This window comes from Raphanus sativus, chromosome 5 (assembly GCF_000801105.2).
Source record: "Raphanus sativus cultivar WK10039 chromosome 5, ASM80110v3, whole genome shotgun sequence".
Taxonomy (NCBI): Eukaryota; Viridiplantae; Streptophyta; class Magnoliopsida; order Brassicales; family Brassicaceae; genus Raphanus; species Raphanus sativus.
Window position 1 is genome coordinate 7,221,148 of NC_079515.1, and position 20,523 is coordinate 7,241,670.

General features: G+C 38.8%; 4 protein-coding genes across 4 annotated transcripts; 1 reads left to right on the forward strand and 3 right to left on the reverse strand.

Moving 5' to 3' along the window:
• Positions 1–769: 769 nt before the first annotated feature.
• On the reverse strand, positions 770–5,602 carry LOC108859876 (uncharacterized). Its single transcript, XM_018633779.2, has 9 exons — positions 5,097–5,602; positions 4,260–5,022; positions 3,449–4,067; positions 2,829–3,358; positions 2,640–2,750; positions 1,883–2,240; positions 1,498–1,723; positions 1,179–1,400; positions 770–1,078 (listed from the first exon to the last, which is right to left on the reverse strand). Exons 1-9 carry the CDS (start codon positions 5,561–5,563, stop codon positions 934–936), a joined length of 3,441 nt encoding a protein of 1,146 aa, XP_018489281.2. The 5' UTR covers positions 5,564–5,602; the 3' UTR covers positions 770–933.
• A 2,364-nt stretch (positions 5,603–7,966) lies between these two features.
• Positions 7,967–12,450, forward strand: LOC108859877 (uncharacterized). The gene is made up of 8 exons (XM_018633780.2): positions 7,967–8,123; positions 8,325–9,298; positions 9,435–10,599; positions 10,753–11,032; positions 11,202–11,309; positions 11,407–11,685; positions 11,770–11,913; positions 12,035–12,450. Exons 2-8 carry the CDS (start codon positions 8,341–8,343, stop codon positions 12,221–12,223), a joined length of 3,123 nt encoding a protein of 1,040 aa, XP_018489282.2. The 5' UTR covers positions 7,967–8,123; positions 8,325–8,340; the 3' UTR covers positions 12,224–12,450.
• A 76-nt stretch (positions 12,451–12,526) lies between these two features.
• Positions 12,527–15,219, reverse strand: LOC108862789 (glutamate decarboxylase 5). The gene is made up of 7 exons (XM_057011194.1): positions 15,015–15,219; positions 14,719–14,821; positions 14,359–14,563; positions 14,038–14,238; positions 13,495–13,963; positions 13,173–13,225; positions 12,527–13,078 (listed from the first exon to the last, which is right to left on the reverse strand). Exons 2-7 carry the CDS (start codon positions 14,799–14,801, stop codon positions 12,617–12,619), a joined length of 1,473 nt encoding a protein of 490 aa, XP_056867174.1. The 5' UTR covers positions 14,802–14,821; positions 15,015–15,219; the 3' UTR covers positions 12,527–12,616.
• A 146-nt stretch (positions 15,220–15,365) lies between these two features.
• On the reverse strand, positions 15,366–19,742 carry LOC108862787 (putative 3,4-dihydroxy-2-butanone kinase). Its single transcript, XM_018637026.2, has 19 exons — positions 19,517–19,742; positions 19,011–19,148; positions 18,814–18,926; positions 18,693–18,740; positions 18,505–18,576; positions 18,340–18,429; positions 17,930–18,103; positions 17,767–17,850; positions 17,554–17,609; positions 17,267–17,397; positions 17,097–17,189; positions 16,945–17,009; positions 16,695–16,838; positions 16,574–16,617; positions 16,388–16,471; positions 16,207–16,280; positions 16,009–16,121; positions 15,841–15,936; positions 15,366–15,756 (listed from the first exon to the last, which is right to left on the reverse strand). Exons 1-19 carry the CDS (start codon positions 19,554–19,556, stop codon positions 15,628–15,630), a joined length of 1,788 nt encoding a protein of 595 aa, XP_018492528.1. The 5' UTR covers positions 19,557–19,742; the 3' UTR covers positions 15,366–15,627.
• Positions 19,743–20,523: the final 781 nt, after the last annotated feature.

The window sequence follows — 20,523 nt, forward strand, 5'->3', positions numbered from 1 at the left end:
CTCTCACTTGATCCACCTTCTCCTACATTTGAACTCAATCGATATTATACAATATTTTTATATCCGCACAGGGTGCGGGTCGGTCACCTAGTTTAATTTATATGCAAGCAATTTTGGATTTAAAGGGTTTGGAAGATAAGGTTAAATTTTGTAATTCATTGTCAAATGTCAACTTTTACTCCTTCTACTTATGAATAAGTGTCATTTTGACATTTTTACAAAGATTAAGAAAATAATGAAAATATATAAATTGTTATTAATTACATATTTCTAGCTAATAATATTTGAGATAAATAAAATTATTTATAAAATCAATGTAGTTTGCAATTAATTTTCAGTTAAAGTAAATATAATTTACATTAAGTGACATTTTTGTGTAATAAAAAAAAAAGTTAGAAAGACACTTAATACGAAACCGAAGAGAGGGAGTATAATCCATGAACCGTATTTATATGTGATAGGGAAACTAATCAATCAATCTGTCGGTGGCACATTAATTAATCAAAAACTCAAAACGAAGCTAACGTACTTGTTATTAGTTCACCAAGTTATCCGTGCCGCACATCTTCCCATCCCCAGTTCCCGCTCACAAGTATAAACGTGATTCCAGTTTATTAAACATTTTGTCACTTTGTATTTATATGATCCAATTTATTTTACTAGATTCATAGAAACTTGGTGAAAAGAGACACAAAGCCCCCATAATAGGCCTGTCAAAGAGTTTGAACTCGTTTGACAAATGGATGGTAGCAGAATTAACATCGGCAAGTTAATGGCATGTAAGGAGAGTCGATAGGATTAAAGATTTAAAGGGGCTGTTGAACGAGGATACAAATATTTCTTCTCTTATCTCTGTTTCATTAGATCAAAAGAGAGAACCCACATAGAAACATCCCACGTAGAACTAGGAAAATTTTATTTGTATCTCAGGTCTCAACCCTGCAACAGAAGAATCTCGTAGATATCTGTCCTAATGTTGAGTTCCTTGTCCCGCATCACTTCTTGTAGATCCGACATCTCTTTCGCCGTCAGGACTGAGCTCAGCTTCCCAAACCCATCCAGCCATAGTTTTTTCGACCTGCCACACCCTTATGTTAGGAATGTGCTTTTGAGTTTTGATAATAATAATAATAATAATAATAATATGAAAAGTCTGAATTAGATGCACTAAGTCTTACCATGGGCAAGCATTTATAGCTCGGAAGTAAATCCTTCTAGCTGCTGATGGATTGTGTGCGATGTCGATTTCATACGCAATGTAGCAACGCCATAGAATCACCGAGCTGTTTAGTGTATCTTGTGCCAATGCCCTTTCAAACAGTCCACGGATTCTGTGTAGAGAGCCTCCTCTGCTCAACTCATAAGAAAGCGCAAATAGCCAAACAACTACGGATGGGTTTCTGCATAAATAACATATTATACATATTCATATATATATTCATTAGAAAGTTCCCGTGAGATGGAGAGTTCATAAAAAAAGTTTGTCAAGAAGCTTACTTGCGGGAGTAGTCATCAAACATCATTCTCAATTTATGGGATGTCATACGGTGATTACAGATGTCTATCAAAGCTCGATAAAGCTCGGGACTGAGAGGATACAGTTGCATTCCCTCTGATATGGGCTTCCACAGTTTTGACAAAGTCAGATCGTCCTGATGTCTCTGAAGCATTCTCACGTAATAATTGAACAGGATTTCAAGTTGATGACTTTGACTTCTTCTTCCTGAAAAGTTGACAATAGCCCAACAAAGTCTTACGTTAGGATATATACAAATCCAGTGCATGCATGATCCTTGTCTATAAGAGAAATTGTTTGTATAACGATAACATTTAGCATGGAAAATCAGTAAGAGAATCCAAGAATGAAGATCATGGAAATAACCTGGAAGAACGGAACTGAACATGTGCTCCAGGATCTCAACCGCACCAGAAAGGTCATTTGTTAACTCCTCAAATAGCGCTGCAGAACAAACAAGCGCTGCTGATTGATCATCTGTGACACCATGAGACCATATTGACTGTATCTTCTTAAGCTTCTCTCTGAATCCCTGGCGTGCTCTAAGGATTTGCATGCTTGAAGGCTGGGAATTATAAGGAACATAAGCTAAACCACTTCCCAGATAGCACAGAATGTGCATAGCACGAGACGACGATTCTGTTTCCAGACCGCTGCCACTACTGTTGGCTACTTCTGATTCGGCATACCATAAATATAACAGCGGAGCGTTATCCTGTAATTCCTGTAATCAAAGGGGAAATCAACTACTTATCATGGGTATTTTTAGTGTCACATAAAATCAAACCCAACTGCAGAAATTGGGATTGTGATCTCCTTACAAGTGCACCGAAAATCAAATCAAGCAAGGAAGAAAACATAATCTGGCTATATCCATTAGATCATATCAATACTTCCATGTACATTACCCAGAACAAAATACTTTTTAACAAATATATACTAATCAGTCCAAGAGAAATATATCATGTTCAAGCTTAAGTGACAAGGCACCAGTTTTTCAGACCGGGAAAGCATAAATTTGAATCGGCAACAAACACACAGCTAGGGTTTCTTTGAGGTTAAGAACGTAGGTGGTAACATGTTAACCTAGTGTCATATGCTAACAACATAACGGAAATCTAACCTTAGGGAGGCCACAGATAGAAGTCAGTGCCATGTCAAAGATTCGTCTTGCATGTTTCATATTTCCAGAAGCAGCTTCTCGCTGAGCATAAACTCCACAAAGTAGTAGATCCTGTTAATGGAGAAGGAATCGGTTTAGTTAAACTGAACAGAAGAGCAGACCACGCCTAAATATTGGAACGGAGCTCACCTGCCGGTCGCTTTTCAGAAGACGTTTGGCCAAAGCTTGGCATGGGGTAGTTGCGACTTCACATGTTTTCATGTTTGTTACAAATAGCTCTTCTGCAACAAGCACAGCTTCTTCCAAAATGTAGTTTCGCGGAAAGACATTCAGACAAAGCAAGATGGCATTGCGGAGAAACTTCATCATCTCGGTCCGCATGGATATGTCACTGCTTCCACCTAAAAGAGATCCCAAGCTGAAACCGTTGGCACTATCTGATTTCGACAGAGACTCATGAACATTTCTCAAATTTTCTAGCATGGAGTCTGACAATGTTTCAAGACTATTTAATCTCTCACTCCACCACAAACTGTTGCTTGAAGTCCATGGGGAGATATGTGCACCGAAGAAATCAATGAACTGGTACACCAGAGATAAGCGGGCCTCGTTTGAACGTAATGAAAATAGATATCCATTTATATCTTCATATAGGACAAGACTTGAGAGTTGCTCTTCATCTTCTCTCTCGCCCATTTCATCGACACTTGAGAATTCACCTGTAAAAGGATGATGCAAAATGGTCATGCATGTTGCGAAATTTTTAGATAAGCTTGAAAGTTAATATCGGTAAAGGTAGAGATAGCTACCGGCTTTCCGAGTGGGCATCCATTGATTTTGATCTCGAGAAACCTCTTCTTCAAACCATTTGACCCATGTTGACGTATCTTTAACCTCATCACTGGCTGCAGCGTTGACATCAATGCCTAATAGCTTTAACATAGCTTCAGTGTCATCTTCAGGCCTGCTATCCTCGTCTTCCATTTCTTCGTCCAGTCCCTCACCATTAACATCACCTTCTCCAGTGTTAGCTGAAGCAATACTACTGTCTTCTTTCCTATCTGACAATTGCTCGGTCCAACCTGTCCAACCGCCTACGTCATTGTCATCAGAAGATTCCTCTTTCAACATTTTCTGTCTGTGTTCCTCCTCTTTCTCCAACCACAACGACCATCCAAAAGCTCCTTCTTCTCCAACTCTAGCACCATTACTGCTCCAAAAGTGCTCAAACAGTCTTAATTTACTCTGTTCACTAAGCAACAAAGATGGAGAAAAGATGCTATATTCCATTTCAGCTTGAAATAACGCGGTGGCCAGCTCCCGATAACCAGCCTGCCATTCAAACCTGCAGAGGCTAACTAGCATATCGACTAGAACGAGTTCCTGCTGGATGAGAGCAGAATCCAGTGGTTCAGATGTTGCATCCATCTGCATAATCCAACAAAAAAAAATCAGACCTTACAAAGTCGAACTGCTAGGAAGAAAATCTCAATGATGTCAGCGACTGAAGCTAACGGGAAACACTAGAAAAAACTAAGTTCGAAGAATTAACAGATAGACTCCATGACTTGCGACAGTGTACAAACAAGTTAAGGGATTCATCAACCATAAAATAAGAACCTGCCTATGTCGCTTGCTGCAAGCAGAAAAGAGAGCCTGGATTGCATAAGAATACATCTTCCTCACTTCTGATACTTTAAATCTGGAGAACTCCCCTTGAACAACACGTAGAAACTCCCTCCAAATCTTGTAGCTCGCGGAATTCTGCATAAGTGCCTTTTCCCACCTACTGATAAGCACATCTGCGCTATCTCTGCTTCTGTACGCCTTGAGAAGCGCAAGCAACAGTTCTTCGCTATCTGGGTTCAGTTCAAAAGCCTTCTCGAGTATACTAATCTTCTTCTCCAGAGTCTGCAAGCGAACACCTTTCTGAGACTGCACACTCGAAACCTTGTCTTGAAAATCAGCAAACGCCAGCCACGCCTTCTCATCATGGGGACGCTCCCTCGTCTGTCTGTTGAACTCCCGGGTTTTATTCAGCACCTCATCCTCCCATGACGTTCCTACCACCGACTCTTCCTCTTCCTCTTCACTTTCTTGAACAGCTTCACCTTCTTCCTCCAGAGGAATGAAGGACGAATCAACAACAGCCTCTCTAGAAGTAGCAGACAAACGAATACGCCTGAAATTCTTGTTCCGTTCCATGGCTGCTTGCTTTGCATACCAGTACCGGTGATCAGACTTTGCTTTCCCGTCCAAAGAACTAACATCAATCTCTCCATCAAGAATAGAACCACCACGCCTATTCCTTAAATAAAGCTTCATAGAACCTGACTCAGAACCTCTCTGAGAATAGTCAAGTTTATAACGAGGAACATTCATCCTGCAAATACAAACACACACACTTAAAAAATAGAATCACACTTAGTATAACATGTAGAGAGCGTAAAAGTACACCTGTAGATGGAACCATAAGCAAGATTATCAGGATCAGGACGAGTATCCAAGTAATAATCCTTGGCAGGCTTCGTATAGTATTCATCAGAATCCCTCTTCCTCTTCTTCTTCTTCTTTTTATCCCTCTTTCTCTTCCCCTTGTCGTCGTCCTCTTCAGACTCCGATCCTTCTTCTTCCTCTTCTTCTTCAATCAAATCGTAAACCCTAGGCTGATTAGATTCACTATTGTTTCTACGAGCATCGCCTTCTTCATCTTCTTCGCTAGCCTCGACATCGGATAGGGAAGGAGCCATAGAAGCTGCTGCGGCGTCGATGACGGAGAGATCCGTCGTGAAGCTGGCGTTGCGAAGCCATTGGGGAGCATTTGAAATAGCTGAGACGGAGTTCGAAGGAGTAGGGAAGAGGGGGAACAAGCCTGTGGTAATCGATTTTTCTCCGCACTCGCCGTTCTCTGGTGTTTTCGACATTTTTGTCTACCGGCAAAAAAAAACGATCGTCGTCTTGTGATTTTTCTAGCCGCTGTGTAATTAATTTCTATCAAGGGCTCGTTAACGAGCCTCTGTTTATTGGGCCCATAAAATAGTCGTTAGTAGGCTCTTGAATCGGTTTATTTATTATTATTCGCGTCATATTTGTTTTTTTTCCTTAGTTTCTTTCGTTACTATTTTACTCTGTCAGAAGGGTCCGGCAAAAAAATCTGAGAAAAAAATGAAATGCACGTGGAGACTGGTTTTTCTTTCTCTTCCATTATTAATTACTACAGTTATGTGTATGTAAAATTTCTTATGTAAAATACAATGGTTTTTTTTTCTGGCATCAAATACAATGGTTCTTTATGAAAAGTAAAATACAATGGTGTTTTCGAGTAAAAAAGTTGTAATTAAAAAAATGAATTTAATGGATACGGGGATGAGGAGTGGATGGGTTATCGCATCAGTGGATCCAAATGTTAAAGGAATGACACACAGCAACGAAGGAGTTCAAACAATAAAGAGTCCTACTATGTTTCTACAACAAAATAAGGTGAAGAAGATATGGCTTTACGGATTTCAAAGCAAGATAATTCCAGTAACATGGACAGTTTCAACAAAACATGTTATCTCCTGCAGCGGGAGTGTTAGGGCCGGATTGCGATGTAACAGATGGATCGCATCCAAAGATCTTGACGTTAATAAACGGCGTTTGACCACAATCGATGGCAGCCAAAATCAAGATCATTTTAGACCGAAGATGAAGTTGGATAAAGTTAGCGTATCAAGACCATGCTTGCTGTTGTTGCAAGTTGGCATCGTGTTAATACTTTTTCTAGTTTCAAGTTTTTAAAAATGTATTTGTTGAAATGTAATTTCATATACTATGTAAAACATGTATCTATTTTATTAAAACAGAAACATTCTGTTGGACCTAACATTTATTTTGTAAGTTTTTAAATTAAATACACCTTTATACTTTATAGTTAAACCTACATTAAATCACTAATGTTCCTTTCTTTATACTACTATCCATGTTTCCAAACAATATACTTATTTCTTTATACTACTATCAATGTTTCCAAACAATATATTTTTATACTACTATCAATGTTTCCAAACAATACAATAATTAATTTTAGTTATTTTATATCTATCATTTTCTCTTTAAAATTTTGTAGAAACGTATTATTTCATAAATTGCAAAATAATGAAATTTAAATTTTGGATTATAAGATTACAAATTATGAAAAATATTACAATTTAAATCAAATTAGATTACATATCGGTCATCCATCAGTTCAATCGGTTAGTCTCGAGTTTTAGTGATTTTTTTGATATGAATTTTTTAAAAACTTAAATTGAATTATCAGATCTCCGGATTAACTGGTATAATCACAATCGGGTTGAATTTAAAAACACTGATTTAAATACAAAAATATTTTAAATACACACTCTTTAAAAATTACCAAAATATTTGGTAAGTTATTAGTGAATTTTTTCATCGTAAAATATTCCGCGCTTCCAAAGCGCGGGTCAAGATCTAGTATCTTATTAAAACAGAAACATTATGTTGGACCTAACATTTATTTTGTAAGTTTTTAAATTAAATACACAATTATACTTTATAGTTAAACTTACATTAAATCACTAATATTCCTTTTTAATACTACTATCCATGTTTCCAAACAATATACTTATTTCTTTATACTACTATCAATGTTTCCAAACAATATATTTTATATACTACTATCAATGTTTCCAAACAATACAATAATTAATCTTAGTTATTTTATATCCATCATTTTCTCTTTAAAATTTTGTAGAAACATCATCATTTCATAAATTGCAAAATAATAAACTATAAAATTTGGATTATAAGATTACAAATTATGAAACTATTACAATTTAAATCAAATTAGATTACATATCGGTCATCCATCAGTTCAATCGCTTAGTCTCGGGTTTTAGTAATTTTTTAATATGAATATTTTAAAAACCTAAATTAAATTGTTAGATCTCCGGATTAACCGGTATAATAACAATCGGGTTGAATTTAAAAACACTGATTTAAATGCAAAAATATTTTAAATACACACTCTTTAAAAGTTACAAAAATATTTGTTAAGTTATTAGTGAAATTTTTTATCGTAAAATATTCCGCGCTTCCAAAGCGCGGGCAAGATCTAGTTTGCTATTAATAAAGATGATCTTTAGCCGAAAAAAAAAATGAATTTAATGCTGTAGTAAAAGTTTTAGGGACATGGTTAAGTAATAGGTAAATGTGTCATTTCGTGCTTTTCTTTTCCCACCAAAACTAATGATTTTCATTTAATGGATCCAAAGCAAAAATATACTACAACAACAGTAAATAAAAATTTAATAAAACAAAAATAAAAATAAATAAAAAAATTGGCTGGCGTTGATAATAGGATGTCCAAGGAAGGAGGGAGGAGGGAAGCGCCGTGATTGAAGAATAAGGAAACCGAACTAAGACGCAGACGAGGAAGAAGAAGCTGTATTAGATTTGAAGACAGCTCGGCTTTTCATTGGATCTGTAAGTGAAATGTTTGTTCGAATTTGAATCCTTGCTTTGGTTCTGGGATTGTTTGATATATTTATTTTTCTCATAAAAATGCTTCCTTTTTGATGTTACTGTTATTGTTAGGGTTTCGTCTCACTCCTCTCTGCTTCAAAGTTTTCTTCTTTTTTATAAACTACTCAGTGAGTTGTTTGGACTGATTAAATGTTGTTTCAGGAGGATTTGTTCAAAAATGGAGGAGGAAGGTAGCTCCTCTATAGAGTCGATTTTGGAGTTTCTGAGGAAGAATCGTTTCATGAGAGCTGAAGCTGCGTTGATTAGTGAGCTCTCCAATAACAAGAACTCAAGCTCAAATGGTGTCTTTGATAAGAAGAAGCAAGTTTCTGATGAATTTGTTGTCAAAGAGATACAATGCGGAGGAGCAGCTGCTGGTGCCACTGAGAAGAGTCATCATCATCATCACACCATGAATGATGTTTCTGTTCAGACGACACAAAGTCCCTCTGCTGCTGCTGCTGCTAATAATAATAACAACTCATTCTGGGAGGACAGGTTCACGTTTTCTGACAGTTTAGTAGATACAGAGCTTGATTTATTACCCCCATGGAATCATACCGACGCTGAGGTTTACAGTATTGATCCAACAACTACTATAAGGAGCTTTGTGAATCCATTGAGTCATCATGAAAAGGTTAATAAAAGCAATAAAGTGGCTGTGGAAGAAGACATCTTCTCTCACTATGACCATGCCAAAGCATCTCAATCCTTGGGAGTTGATAGTATACAAGAAGGATTTATCACCACCACCTCATCAGACCAGTGGAAGGACTGTTCCGTTACAACTGTTTATTCACTGTCCAAAGGAGGAAGCACGTCAAGTAAGGATATCGGTGTACCCGTTTTAGACAAAAGGCAAGGGAAGAAAAAGGTCGCCGCCGCGAGTGAGCAGGAGGATGATGTGGAAACAGCTCTATACCTTGGAAAGTCACATTCTGGATATGATGAAGTAAAGAATCTTAGCGGGTTTGCGTTTTCGCTGCCACATGTAAGAATCAAGTCAGAGGATAAATCAATGAACTATACTTCGGAAGAGCGAGACGTTTTGGACGAGAAGCTAATCAGTACTGAGAATGGTTTCCTTATTGGCTCTTATCTAGATGTTCCTATTGGACAAGAAATCCATTCATCAGGTTAGTTGACACCGTGATGGTTACTATTCAAAAACTAAGTGTTCTAACATTAATTCGTTCTATAAAAAAATTGTTTTGTTTAGCTAGCTTTTGTAAACACCAAGTTAACTCTCATTCTTCTGGTGTGGTGTCATAGGTGGTGGCAGAATAGCTGGTGGAGGAAACTGGTTGTCTGTAAGTCAGGGACTAGCAGAAGATGCATCTGACTTGATTTTTGGCTTTGGCAATGGACTAGGTGATGTCGCTGAGCATTCAAATGAGTATTGGGACTCTGATGAATATGATGACGATGATGATGTTGGTTACATTAGGCAACCAATCGAGGATGAGGCATGGTTTTTGGGACATGAAGTCGACTATCCTAGCGAAAATGAGCCTCCGGATACACAGGATAAAAGCCAGACCAAGAACGAGGATGAGCATTCATTTGCTGAGGAGGAGGATTCTTATTTCTCCGGTGAACAATATGTGCTAGCAAAAGGGGTTGAGCCAGTTACAGCTTCAGATGATCCGATGGGTCTCTCTGTGACTGAAACATACAGCAGGAGCAAGGGACCTGATTTACTTGCTCGTTATGACGGGCAATTGATGGATGCAACGGAGGTGAGTTTGATGCGAGCTGAACCTGTATGGCAGGGACTTGTCACACATGAAAATGATCTAGTTTTGTTGAGCAAAGGGAGAGTTGAGGATAACGGTGGTAGGTTCTGTTCAAAGGATATCCGCGCAGAAGATGATCGAAATGGTGCAGTTAGGTCAATTGGTGTAGGGATCAGTGATGATGTTGATGACAATGGGAGTAGTATAGCACCTGATTACTTTCCTGGAGAAGGAAGTGAATGGGACCTGGAGCTTCTTCCTCATCGCCAAGTTGGAGCTGCTGGTGTTAAGCCTCCACCTGGTAGTAAAGGTGCAACAAGTATGCAGCTAAAAAGTTTTACAAATGGTGGTTTCTCCTTTCCTTCTCCAGTACCTGATGGACAAATCTCTCATGATGATGCTACAAACCCTGTATGGTCTAACCATGGTAATGCTGTTGCTTCTACCTCTATCTCTGAAAAAAGAGATAGGGATGGCGAGAAGGTTGAAAGTTCAAGAAATTCTTCCCCATCTGCACTCTCCCACAGTTCTTATACAGGGAGAGAGCATTGCAAGGAAGAAGATCAGGAAGAAGAAGAAGATCCTGGGACCTCGTTTGAGGATGAAGATGCAATCGTGGTACAAGAGCAAGTAAGACAGATTAAAGCCCAAGAGCAGGATTTTGAGACCTTCAACCTGAAGATTGTTCACAGGAAAAACAGGTCTTTTCTCTTACATTGATCTTAGGTTGTCTGTGTATTATGCATTTAATTATGTTTGCTACACATTTTAAAAAGTGGGATGCAGTATATCTTAGTTCTTATAAACACTCAGGATATTTATTTGTTTCTCATATCTTTTCTTTTGTTGCCCAGGACCGGTTTTGAGGAGGATAAGAACTTCCATGTGGTTTTGAATTCCGTCTTAGCTGGTCGTTATCATGTCACTGAGCATCTTGGATCAGCAGCTTTTAGCAAAGCAATACAAGCACATGACCTCCACACAGGCATTGATGTCTGTGTAAAGATCATAAAGAACAACAAAGACTTTTTTGACCAGAGCCTTGATGAGATCAAACTTCTCAAGTATGTCAATCAGCATGACCCCGCTGACAAATACCATCTCCTTAGACTGTATGACTACTTCTACTTTCGGGTAAGTGGAGGATTATGTCTTTAGTACTTTCAATCATCTTAGTTATGATGTTTCTAGAAGCAGTTGCTGATTTGGTGCTATTTTCAAATTTTTATTAGATTCAGTGTAGAATGTGTGACCTGGGCCTGTGTCTTGATGACTGCAATTGATTTGAATCTCTGTTTTGCAGGAGCACTTGTTAATAGTATGTGAACTTCTCAAGGCAAACTTGTATGAGTTCCAAAAGTTTAATAGAGAATCAGGTGGAGAAGTTTATTTCACAATGCCAAGATTGCAGGTTAGCTAAAAAAATCATTACCACTCTTCAAGGTTTATGTATGTTTTTTTTCTTGTTGCTGGTCTCTCATTTTCTTCTGAATCAAAATCTTGTGCAGTCAATTACTATCCAGTGCTTGGAAGCATTAAACTTTCTCCACGGTCTAGGCCTTATACACTGCGACTTGAAACCTGAAAACATACTTATCAAAAGCTACAGCAGGTGCGAAATCAAAGTTATTGATCTAGGAAGTAGCTGTTTCGAGACGGATCATCTTTGCTCCTATGTCCAGTCTAGATCCTACCGTGCTCCAGAAGTCATCCTTGGGCTTCCATATGATAAAAAGATCGACATTTGGTCACTTGGCTGCATTTTGGCAGAACTGTGTTCCGGAAACGTAAGTTCTAGCATCAATGAAACCTGTCAAAACTTTAAGCTAGCTAGAACCACATGTTAATGTAACTTGGGTCTTGTTTTGCAGGTTCTTTTTCAAAATGATTCTCCAGCTACTTTGCTTGCAAGGGTCATTGGTATAATCGGATCCATTGACCAACAAATGCTTGCAAAAGGACCTGATACATCCAAATACTTCACCAAAAACCATTTGCTATACGAGAGGAACCAGGTGCATATTAAACTTTACTATAGTGCAAACTCCCTGCTATTATTGCTGAACCAACTTTTTTTTTATAATTGTATTGGATTTAGAAACGGTGTAATGAGTTTGTGTTCAAAATATATTTCAGGAGAGTAACAATTTGGAATACTTGATACCTAAAAAGTCATCGCTAAGGCGTAGACTGCCAATGGGCGACCAAGGCTTCATAGACTTTGTGGCACACTTGCTCCAAGTTGATCCAAAGAAACGCCCTTCTGCGTCCGAAGCTCTTAAGCATCCATGGTTGACTCATCCCTACGAACCCATATCTCCATGATTATGTGGTTATTAGACATCTTCATGACACCAAAAAGTCCAGAATGGATGAGAGCTAGTCAAGTGAGATGATGAATGGTTTGTTTCTTTTCCCCTTTTGTTTTCTGTTGAAACTCTTCTGAAAGGGAAAAATGTCTTTCAGACCTTGTTGTATATTAAATTCTTGTATGACTATTTGCTCATTTTGTTGTACTGGTAGTTTGTGAAATATAGTCTCTTTGAATTTGATTCTTTATAGGGTAACCAGAGTGAACAAATCTTTTGGTTTAATATTACCATCAATATTAATATAATGCCAAGGAAGAAAAGTTTAACAGAATGGTCTTAAAATAAAAACCTTATTACCAAGAGAACATAACTGGTCCAAAAAGAAGAAGCATAAAGACATAACCACCTAACAGACAATATTTCTCTTGTGTTCCACAAGGCGTTTCCAATACTTAGTGATATCCTCCAGCGACATCTTAGCAGTCTTCACTTCACCACCACTAACCGCTGCAGCGGCAGCTATATGAGCAACCCGGCTAGGAAGGCCATCGATCTCTTTCAGTACCTGAATGATATGTGTGATGAGTCTGTCCGCTAGTCCTCGGCTAAAATCTTCCCTGATCACAACTCTGAGCACAGCAATGTGCTGTGCATCTGCAGGCATAGTGTAAGCCGGTATGATCCATCCAAATTTCCTAAGAGACTCTGCGATCTCGAACACGGTGTGTTTGCTACTGTCTTTGAGAGAGAATGCCACTAGGGGCACGCCTATGTCTTTAGAGACAATGTCGAACTTCCCTGTCATCTCTATTCCTTCTCTTAGCCTCCTCGCGTTGTCCATGCAGTTTTCCATTATGTTCTTGTATCCCTTTTTCAATTTCAAAAAATAAGATCACTAGACAGTTGCTTAGATGTTTACCAAAATGAAACTGTATTTAGGTAGTATACAAAGGATCAAGTACCTCAAAGCCTAGTCGAATAAACTGATAGTACTGAGCAATGATTTGGCTTGAGCCTGCAAAAAAATAACAAATAAAGAGTCATGATGAATAGTGTAATAGCAGATGCAACTGGAACAGTTGAACAGGGTCCGAGTATAAAAATAAAGTAAGTATGAAGCTAAAACTACAGCTTAAAGTTTCAAAAAAGAATATATATATATATATGTATATATAATTATTAAATTTAAAATTATTTCATTACATAGTTAAATATTCGTCAGTATTTTTTTGAACAGAATTTGAGACGGCAAGATTGGATAACCTAGTTGTAACACAAACAAACCTTTAGAGAAGTTAAGAGTGAAAGTAGGTTGATCAGCTCCCAAGTAGTTGATGTGAAAGACAAGGTCCTCAGGCAAATCATCTTTGGTTCTCCAGACAATCCAACCAACTCCTGCATAGACAAGTCCATACTTATGACCACTGACATTAATGCTCTTAACCCAAGGAAGCCTGAAGTCCCATTCAAGATCAGGGTAGAGGAAAGGAGCAATGAATCCTCCACTGGCTGCATCAACGTGAATAGCAACATCCCAACCAGTCTCTGCGTTTTTCTCAGCCAAGAGATCGTTCAGCAGCTTCACATCCTCGAACTCTCCGGTAAGCGTGGAACCTAGAATGGCTGCAACGCAGATTGTGTTCTCATCCACCATCTCTACAGCTTTAGCGGGGTCCATCACGTAATAGCCTTCACTAAGTTTCACCTCTTTGAGCTCTACCTCAAAGTACCTTGCAAATTTCTCCCAGCACACCTGCACACAAGTATTTTGAAGAGTCAATATAATTTCATGGTTGGAGGATGAGAAGTAAGTGTATATATATATACCTGAACATTGGCTCCAGTAACAATGTTAGGATTATCAGTAGGTAGACCTTGAGCTCTTCTCCTCTGTTGCCATTTTCTTTTGAAAGCTAAACCAGCAAGCATTATAGCCTCTGATGAACCAACAGTTCCACATCCAATAGCAGCTTCATCTTCTCCCATGGGAGCATGGAATAAATTGGCTATCATGTTTACACATCGGTTCTGAAGAGGAGAGAATCACGCCAACCGAAAAAAAACAGATGTGTATACAATTTAGAGGAAAGTGTTGAAATAGATATTTAGAATGGAAAGCAGATGAGGGGAGAGAGTGTGAAGAGGAACCTGGAGCTCGGTAGTGACAGGATATTCGTCCATGTCAACATAATTCTTGTTCACAGATTCCATGATGAGTTTGTCACACTCAGGTTCCATCCAAGTGGTTACAAAGGAAGCTAGGTTAAGCCTGGGATTGCCATCAAGCATCAATTCATCACTAATCACTTGATAAGCAGCGTCCTTGGGCATGGAATTGTCAGGCATCTTGAACCTGTTTCAAGATATACAAACAGAATAAATACATAACCATATGCATCATAAGTCAACATAAAAAGAAAGAAAGAAAAAACACTAAATGAGGAAACAGTTATGATAAAGGACAGAGAGAGAGAGAGAGAGAGAGAGAGAGAGAGAGAGAGAGGAGACCTGGGAACAACAGCACGGACATATCTGGAAGCGAAAGTGGAATGCAAATGCTCTTCGGAGTCAGAGTTTGTGGCTAGTACCATTGTCTTTTTTTTAACTTGTGCTGAAAATGTTTGAACAAAAAAGGAAGCTATATTCACAAGTTTTATTTGACAGATATAAAGAATGCAAAACTCTCTCTCACTAATTTAAGACATCCATTTTTTATCCCCTTGACTCTCTCTTCCCTTTGAATTAGGTTTTCTACACCACTTATAATTCATTCAACACAATAATAGAAAGAACTGGGGTAGTACAGTTGATCTTATGAATAGCCTACAGAGCCTTGTGAGCCGGATCAGGAACTAAAGAGCACCCGCCCTTGCTACTTGCTACTACTTCCTTAAAAAGCTTCAAGTTTGTATAGAACGCAAACGTAGGGAGTTAAAAATCAAAGTATATAATATGTTGCCCTGAGAGATAAACATGACCTAAGAAGATATACACAGACTATTGCCTAGAACAACTTATTTACGGGATATATACTAGTCATATCGTAATAAAATCCTCCGCGGGATTCTTCATGTGGATAGAAACAGCTAAAAAAATTACAACGTACCAACAAAATAAATTATAAATTTTCAAATATGTATGCATTGTATGCAAGATGAAGAAGTAGCATGTTTTCAAAGTTGTTTAATAATCCAAAGTACCCAATATAGTCTCGTCTCTCCGGAAGCTTATAAACTCTCTCAGTATTACGCACCACGCAAAAAAAAATGGCATAAACGGAGAGCCCTCACAGAGTCAGTAAAAATCTTAAACATACACACATACAGAAAGCCAATAGTTTGCGATAAAGAGCCTCTCTCACCAGAACCCAGTTTATATATCCAGAGAAACAAAATAAGAAAAGCCACTCCAAGGGGATCATGATGAGCCCTGATACTGCTCCTTCACGGCTCTTGCTGCTGCACTGAACCATCCTGCTGCAGCCATTGCACCCGGATCTGGAACTGTTGCCAGCATCTCTGCAGACACGTAGCTGGATCTCCCAGCCTAAGTTTCACAGTCTCACAGTCAGATCAAAATGAAAAAAAAAAAGCGCACAGTATAGCAAAAGCAGAGACCGAAATGGCTAACCTGAGCTTGCATCTGTATGGTTGATTCCGCTCCTTTAGTTGCTGCTTCAGCTGACAGAATGAAAGCAGATATTGGGTCCTCTCCAGCGCTCAGCTTCTATTCTTACCAAAACCAAAAACACATTAGTACTTGCAACATCTCAAGTATGACCAAAAAAAAAGTTGTCACCTCTTCAAGAACTTGTGAAGCTGGGATAAGGGCATCTAGCATCGTCCTGTATCCCGCAGTTGCTCCACCATATTTGCTGACAGATGCTATTGATGACTTGAGTGCTTCGGACCCTGATGATTGATACAAGAGAAGCCTGAGTTAAAACAAGTATGTGACCATTGCAATACTAACCACATTCAAGAAGCATTATCTCACAGTATTTGGGAGTGACTTCTGACTCAGTGTTAGCTTTTAGCTCCGCGTACGCTGCCTTGCAGAGGAGATTGTATCTATTTTCATATAACAAAGCGTAATAGTTTTTATCAATGAAAGCCAAACGTAGGGGATGACCCAGACTAATATATGGAAGAATGTTCAAATAATTTCATGAGCTTACATAATTCCACTTGTTCCCCCCATGGCTCTGCTGATTGATGCACCAATCTCATTCACTGTTTCCGCAGCATCGTTGAGCGGATAACTAGAAACAATAAGAGATACAAAATGTTCAGATTTTTGTCAGGAATCTAAACTCAACACAAAGAGCTGCATGTGAGGAAGTAAGATTAACAAATAGACTCACTAGTGTTTCATGTCTTCCAGTATAGCTGTTGCACCTCTGTGCATCTACAAAATTAATGCAAGCCCATGTAAGATACAATAAAATGCGCAAGATAAAAGCATGTTCCAAAATTGAGACTTACTGTTGATCCACAATCACCATCGCCTACTTTTCCATCCCAATCGTTCAAGCTATCCTTTAGACCAATGATCACAGTTGCTGCTGCTTGAATAGCTGCCTCAAGAACTCGACCTTGTTGACTCAGCTCTTGAGGTCGAGCGTGAGACTGGTATTGCCAATGTCACAGAACGTAATTTAGCAAAAGAAAAATTATTGCCAAACCCTGGGACCCTTCTAAACAGCCCAAATGTATCAAATTTTGCAATGCATACCTCAGTGCTTTTTGTTGATCGAGAAGGGGGAATAGGAACAGGGATCTTTGCAGGTGGCCGGTTGCCTGCAATGCAACAATGATTTTGTATCAAAGACTACGTAGTGAAAAAAATTCAGGGAAATATAGAACATGTAACAACATTTCACGGACCATCAGTGCCAACAGGCCAATTTGGAGCCTTAGTTGGAGCATCTAATCGGTCTAAGATTGACTGGTCAGCCTTCATGATTGAAATCGAGAATCCTAAAAATGAAAGACCGTCAGCATGACAACAGGAGTATGTAACACTTAACTAAATCAAGGAGACCGCTCAAACTCACCTGCCATATCGAGAGAAGTCATAAAAAGCCCTGTATACACCCTATCAACAGCAAGTCCAAATTCCAACTGCAATTTAGGGACAGCTTTTCCAGCAGCAATCATAAGTTCCATCAAAGGAGTGCCTCCTAAGCTGCAAAGAATGAAAAGACAACCTAAGCTCTCACCTTAAAACCAAGAAATCACTAACTCTCTGAACCAAAAGTTGATATCATAATGGTAACATTTTGCTGCAGTTGAAATAATGGGAGCAAAACACGGATATCTATTCAAATAAGAATGGGCTTACCCATTAACCATGAGAACCACTCTGTTACCGCGTGTAATTGGAACATAATTGGTCTCCTGCAGAAATCGAAGAAAATTGTACATAATGCATAGGTTGATAAAGGATATGTCTAGAAGACTTCTAATCAAAGATAAAGTTAATAATCAACATGGGTAACTTGTATTTGACTATCCCGACAAAAGCACAATAGAGAAAATGAAAATTAGCACATACAGGACTCAGTATCTGCTGAAGAACATGTGAAACCACCACATCCACAGGTTGAACGTCAACCACAGCAGCACCAGGTTCTCCATGCTGAGAGAAAAAGTATCAAGTCAAGGTACGAACCACAGAGTGAATTCATGCAGATTTGGGAGAAATGAAGAGAACATACGATTCCAAGACCGAGTTCCATCTTCTCTTGGCCCAGGCGGTCTGATGTAACCTGGCCAGGAAGCGTACAAACAGATAGTGCAACACCCATGGTACCAACCATCTCCGATGCACATTTTGCCTCGGCCGCAACTTTTTCTAGAGAAAGACCAGCAGCAGCTGCTGCGCCAGCAACCTGTAACCAAGCAGAAACGAATTATAAAACTGATGCTTGAAGGTTTCTGCTCAGAACTTTGTAGTGTTCCTAGGCTTGTTAAACTAAGCTATGCTAAACTACTAAACAAATCACAGTGCCCACAGCAGACCAAGGTTTAAGAATCACAATTTAAGAAGATATAGTACCAGAAATGAGATCAACCAAAAGGGGAGACATTAGTTTAAATCGCAATTAGAGAAAGAAGGTGAGAGAACCTTATGTACGAGAACAGTTCCCGCTAACCCTCTCCGTCCAGCAATACCACGAGGCGGTGGTAAAGCGCAGTCCTCTCCAACAATCACAGTCTAAAAAGAAGAATCTGTCATTGTGTACTTCAACGCTCTTAACTGTGAAAAAAAAAAAATAACAACGAGCAGTACCTCTACTTTGTAACCTTCAGATTTCGCTTGCTCAGCAGCCAAACCAAAGTTCAAGCGGTCACCAGTATAGTTCTGTAAACAGAATCGATAGAGAAACTACATTACGCAACAACATAAAAAGACAAGAGTCCATAGTTTCAAATATATTGACACTGCACGGATGGGTCTCTCTTTCCCAGTCTGATTACCTTGACGATCAAAAGACATCCCTGAGAACCAGTTACAGCACGAATTCCCTGGAATTGAGAAAGCATATATATCATTAACTCAAAAAAGAAAGAAGGAAACCCCAAAAAAGGGAAGACTTACAGCCAAGATGGAATCAACTGGTGGGGAGGCAAAAACATCTCCACAGATAGCAGCTGTAAGCATTCCTTCTCCAACGTAACCAGCATGTGCTGGCTCATGCCCACTGCCTCCACCTACAATTAAACCAAAAGGCATAAGTTCATAAAAAAGGTTCAAGAACCCTAATCAACCCACATAAGTCACAAACTATGTCACACCTGATATAACGGCAACCTTGTCATACTTCTCAGCAGAGACATCAGCTCGTAGCACCACCTTAACCTCAGGAAATCCATCCAAATACTGGAGTCCAGGATAAGTTTCCACAAGTCCCTCGATGAACTCAGTCACCACATCTGCAAATACAAACAAAAAAAAACAGTACTATGTATTACTTCGAAACTCCCAAGCCGCTAGTTCAATTTCAAGAAAATGTAACCCTAAAACCATGTAAAAATCAATCATGTTCGATTCGTCATCAGGATTGACCATGCAATGCAACGAAACAACACAGTCACAAAGCAGCATTTCGAGGATCGCGAGCACAAAGACGGATTTCATCAGCAAGATACACGCAACGCAAAGAAGATATCGCAAACAGTAACACACAATCGGGGATTTTAACATAGGTCAAACAGTTCGCGATAGCATTCACAATCCTCAATCTACGACCTAATCTAAGAACAAATAAAGAAGAGAGAGAACGAATACGAAGAGGACGAACCGTTGGGGTTGTTGATGAATTTCTTCGCCGCGTAAACCATTTTTGTGAGTAATGAGGCAATCAGAACCTGAGAATCGGAGAAGCTCGCATGAACGGGAGAGGATTCTAGAAGAAGGTTTAAGGCAACCTAAAACGAGATGAGAGTCAACAACAGCAACGCCGAGAGAGAGAGAAGAAGCAACAAGAAAGAAGAAGAGCCAGCGAGAGAGAAAGTGATTGTTCCGTACGAGAAACCTCAGAGTTGAATTAAATGGCAGTTGCGGACGTGTAATGGGCCAGGCCCAATCCTCATCTGGATAAGATATTTTATGCCGAATCTGTAAATTACTTTATCCGCATCGATTAATTTCCTAATAAGATTGTAAGTGGTGATTGTGCGATAAACACGTGATTCTTTACGTTTTCGTGTGCCGTTCTTGCGCCTGTGTCGTGTCGCCGCGTGTTTGTATTTTTATTTTTTATGAATGTATTTAATATGTTAAATTGGAAATTATATTTTTGCATTTTAATATTGTTCTATTCAGATATAATCTTACAAGATTATGTTATTTCCTTTTTCAAAAAAAAAACTTTTTTATGTTCAAACCCAGAAGTCAACATCAGGATTCGGTGGATTTTCTTAAATTGCTTTTGGTTTCCGATATTTTCAACGGATTCGTCTTTCTATATATTTATTTTGTAGTACTCTTCTCTACTTTATACTGATCAAAGCTTATCCAAAACTAACTTTCCATGTCAGCTCATTCTTTGTGAACTCTATTAAGTACCATTTTAATGTATGTTTATGCTTATCTATATTTTTTCAATGGATTGGTCTTATCTATATATTTATAAATTCTTCTTTAATTACTATGTTTGTTACCACATCAAAACCTTTTTTCTAGAGAGAAGAGAGAGAAGAGAGAGAAAGTGAATCCAGTTTGGATTCCGGCGGTCGGCCGGCGCGTTAGCGTCCGTGCCGCCGCCGGTGTCCGTTTTCTTTTAGCAAAATCAACGGTCTGGTGTCT

Bases quoted from the DNA above. Each gene is read 5' to 3' on its own strand.
- LOC108859876 (XM_018633779.2), bottom strand. From the start codon at position 5,563: ATGTCGAAAACACCAGAGAACGGCGAGTGCGGAGAAAAATCGATTACC. The intron at 2,241-2,639 runs GTTAGATTTCCG...CTTTGATTACAG, and splicing joins CTATCTGTGGCCTCCCTAAG to GAATTACAGGATAACGCTCC. The intron at 1,724-1,882 runs GTTATTTCCATG...TCAACTTTTCAG, and splicing joins GTTCAGTTCCGTTCTTCCAG to GAAGAAGAAGTCAAAGTCAT.
- LOC108859877 (XM_018633780.2), top strand. From the start codon at position 8,341: ATGGAGGAGGAAGGTAGCTCCTCTATAGAGTCGATTTTGGAGTTTCTG. The intron at 9,299-9,434 runs GTTAGTTGACAC...GTGGTGTCATAG, and splicing joins ACAAGAAATCCATTCATCAG to GTGGTGGCAGAATAGCTGGT. The intron at 11,686-11,769 runs GTAAGTTCTAGC...CTTGTTTTGCAG, and splicing joins CAGAACTGTGTTCCGGAAAC to GTTCTTTTTCAAAATGATTC.
- LOC108862789 (XM_057011194.1), bottom strand. From the start codon at position 14,801: ATGGTACTAGCCACAAACTCTGACTCCGAAGAGCATTTGCATTCCACT. The intron at 14,239-14,358 runs GTTCCTCTTCAC...TCTCCTCTTCAG, and splicing joins CTGTCACTACCGAGCTCCAG to AACCGATGTGTAAACATGAT. The intron at 13,079-13,172 runs GTACTTGATCCT...AAATTGAAAAAG, and splicing joins TTATTCGACTAGGCTTTGAG to GGATACAAGAACATAATGGA.
- LOC108862787 (XM_018637026.2), bottom strand. From the start codon at position 19,556: ATGGTTTACGCGGCGAAGAAATTCATCAACAACCCCAACG. The intron at 18,927-19,010 runs GTGTGACATAGT...GTTTAATTGTAG, and splicing joins CAAGGTTGCCGTTATATCAG to GTGGAGGCAGTGGGCATGAG. The intron at 18,430-18,504 runs GTACTGCTCGTT...TCTTCTTTTTAG, and splicing joins CTGAAGGTTACAAAGTAGAG to ACTGTGATTGTTGGAGAGGA.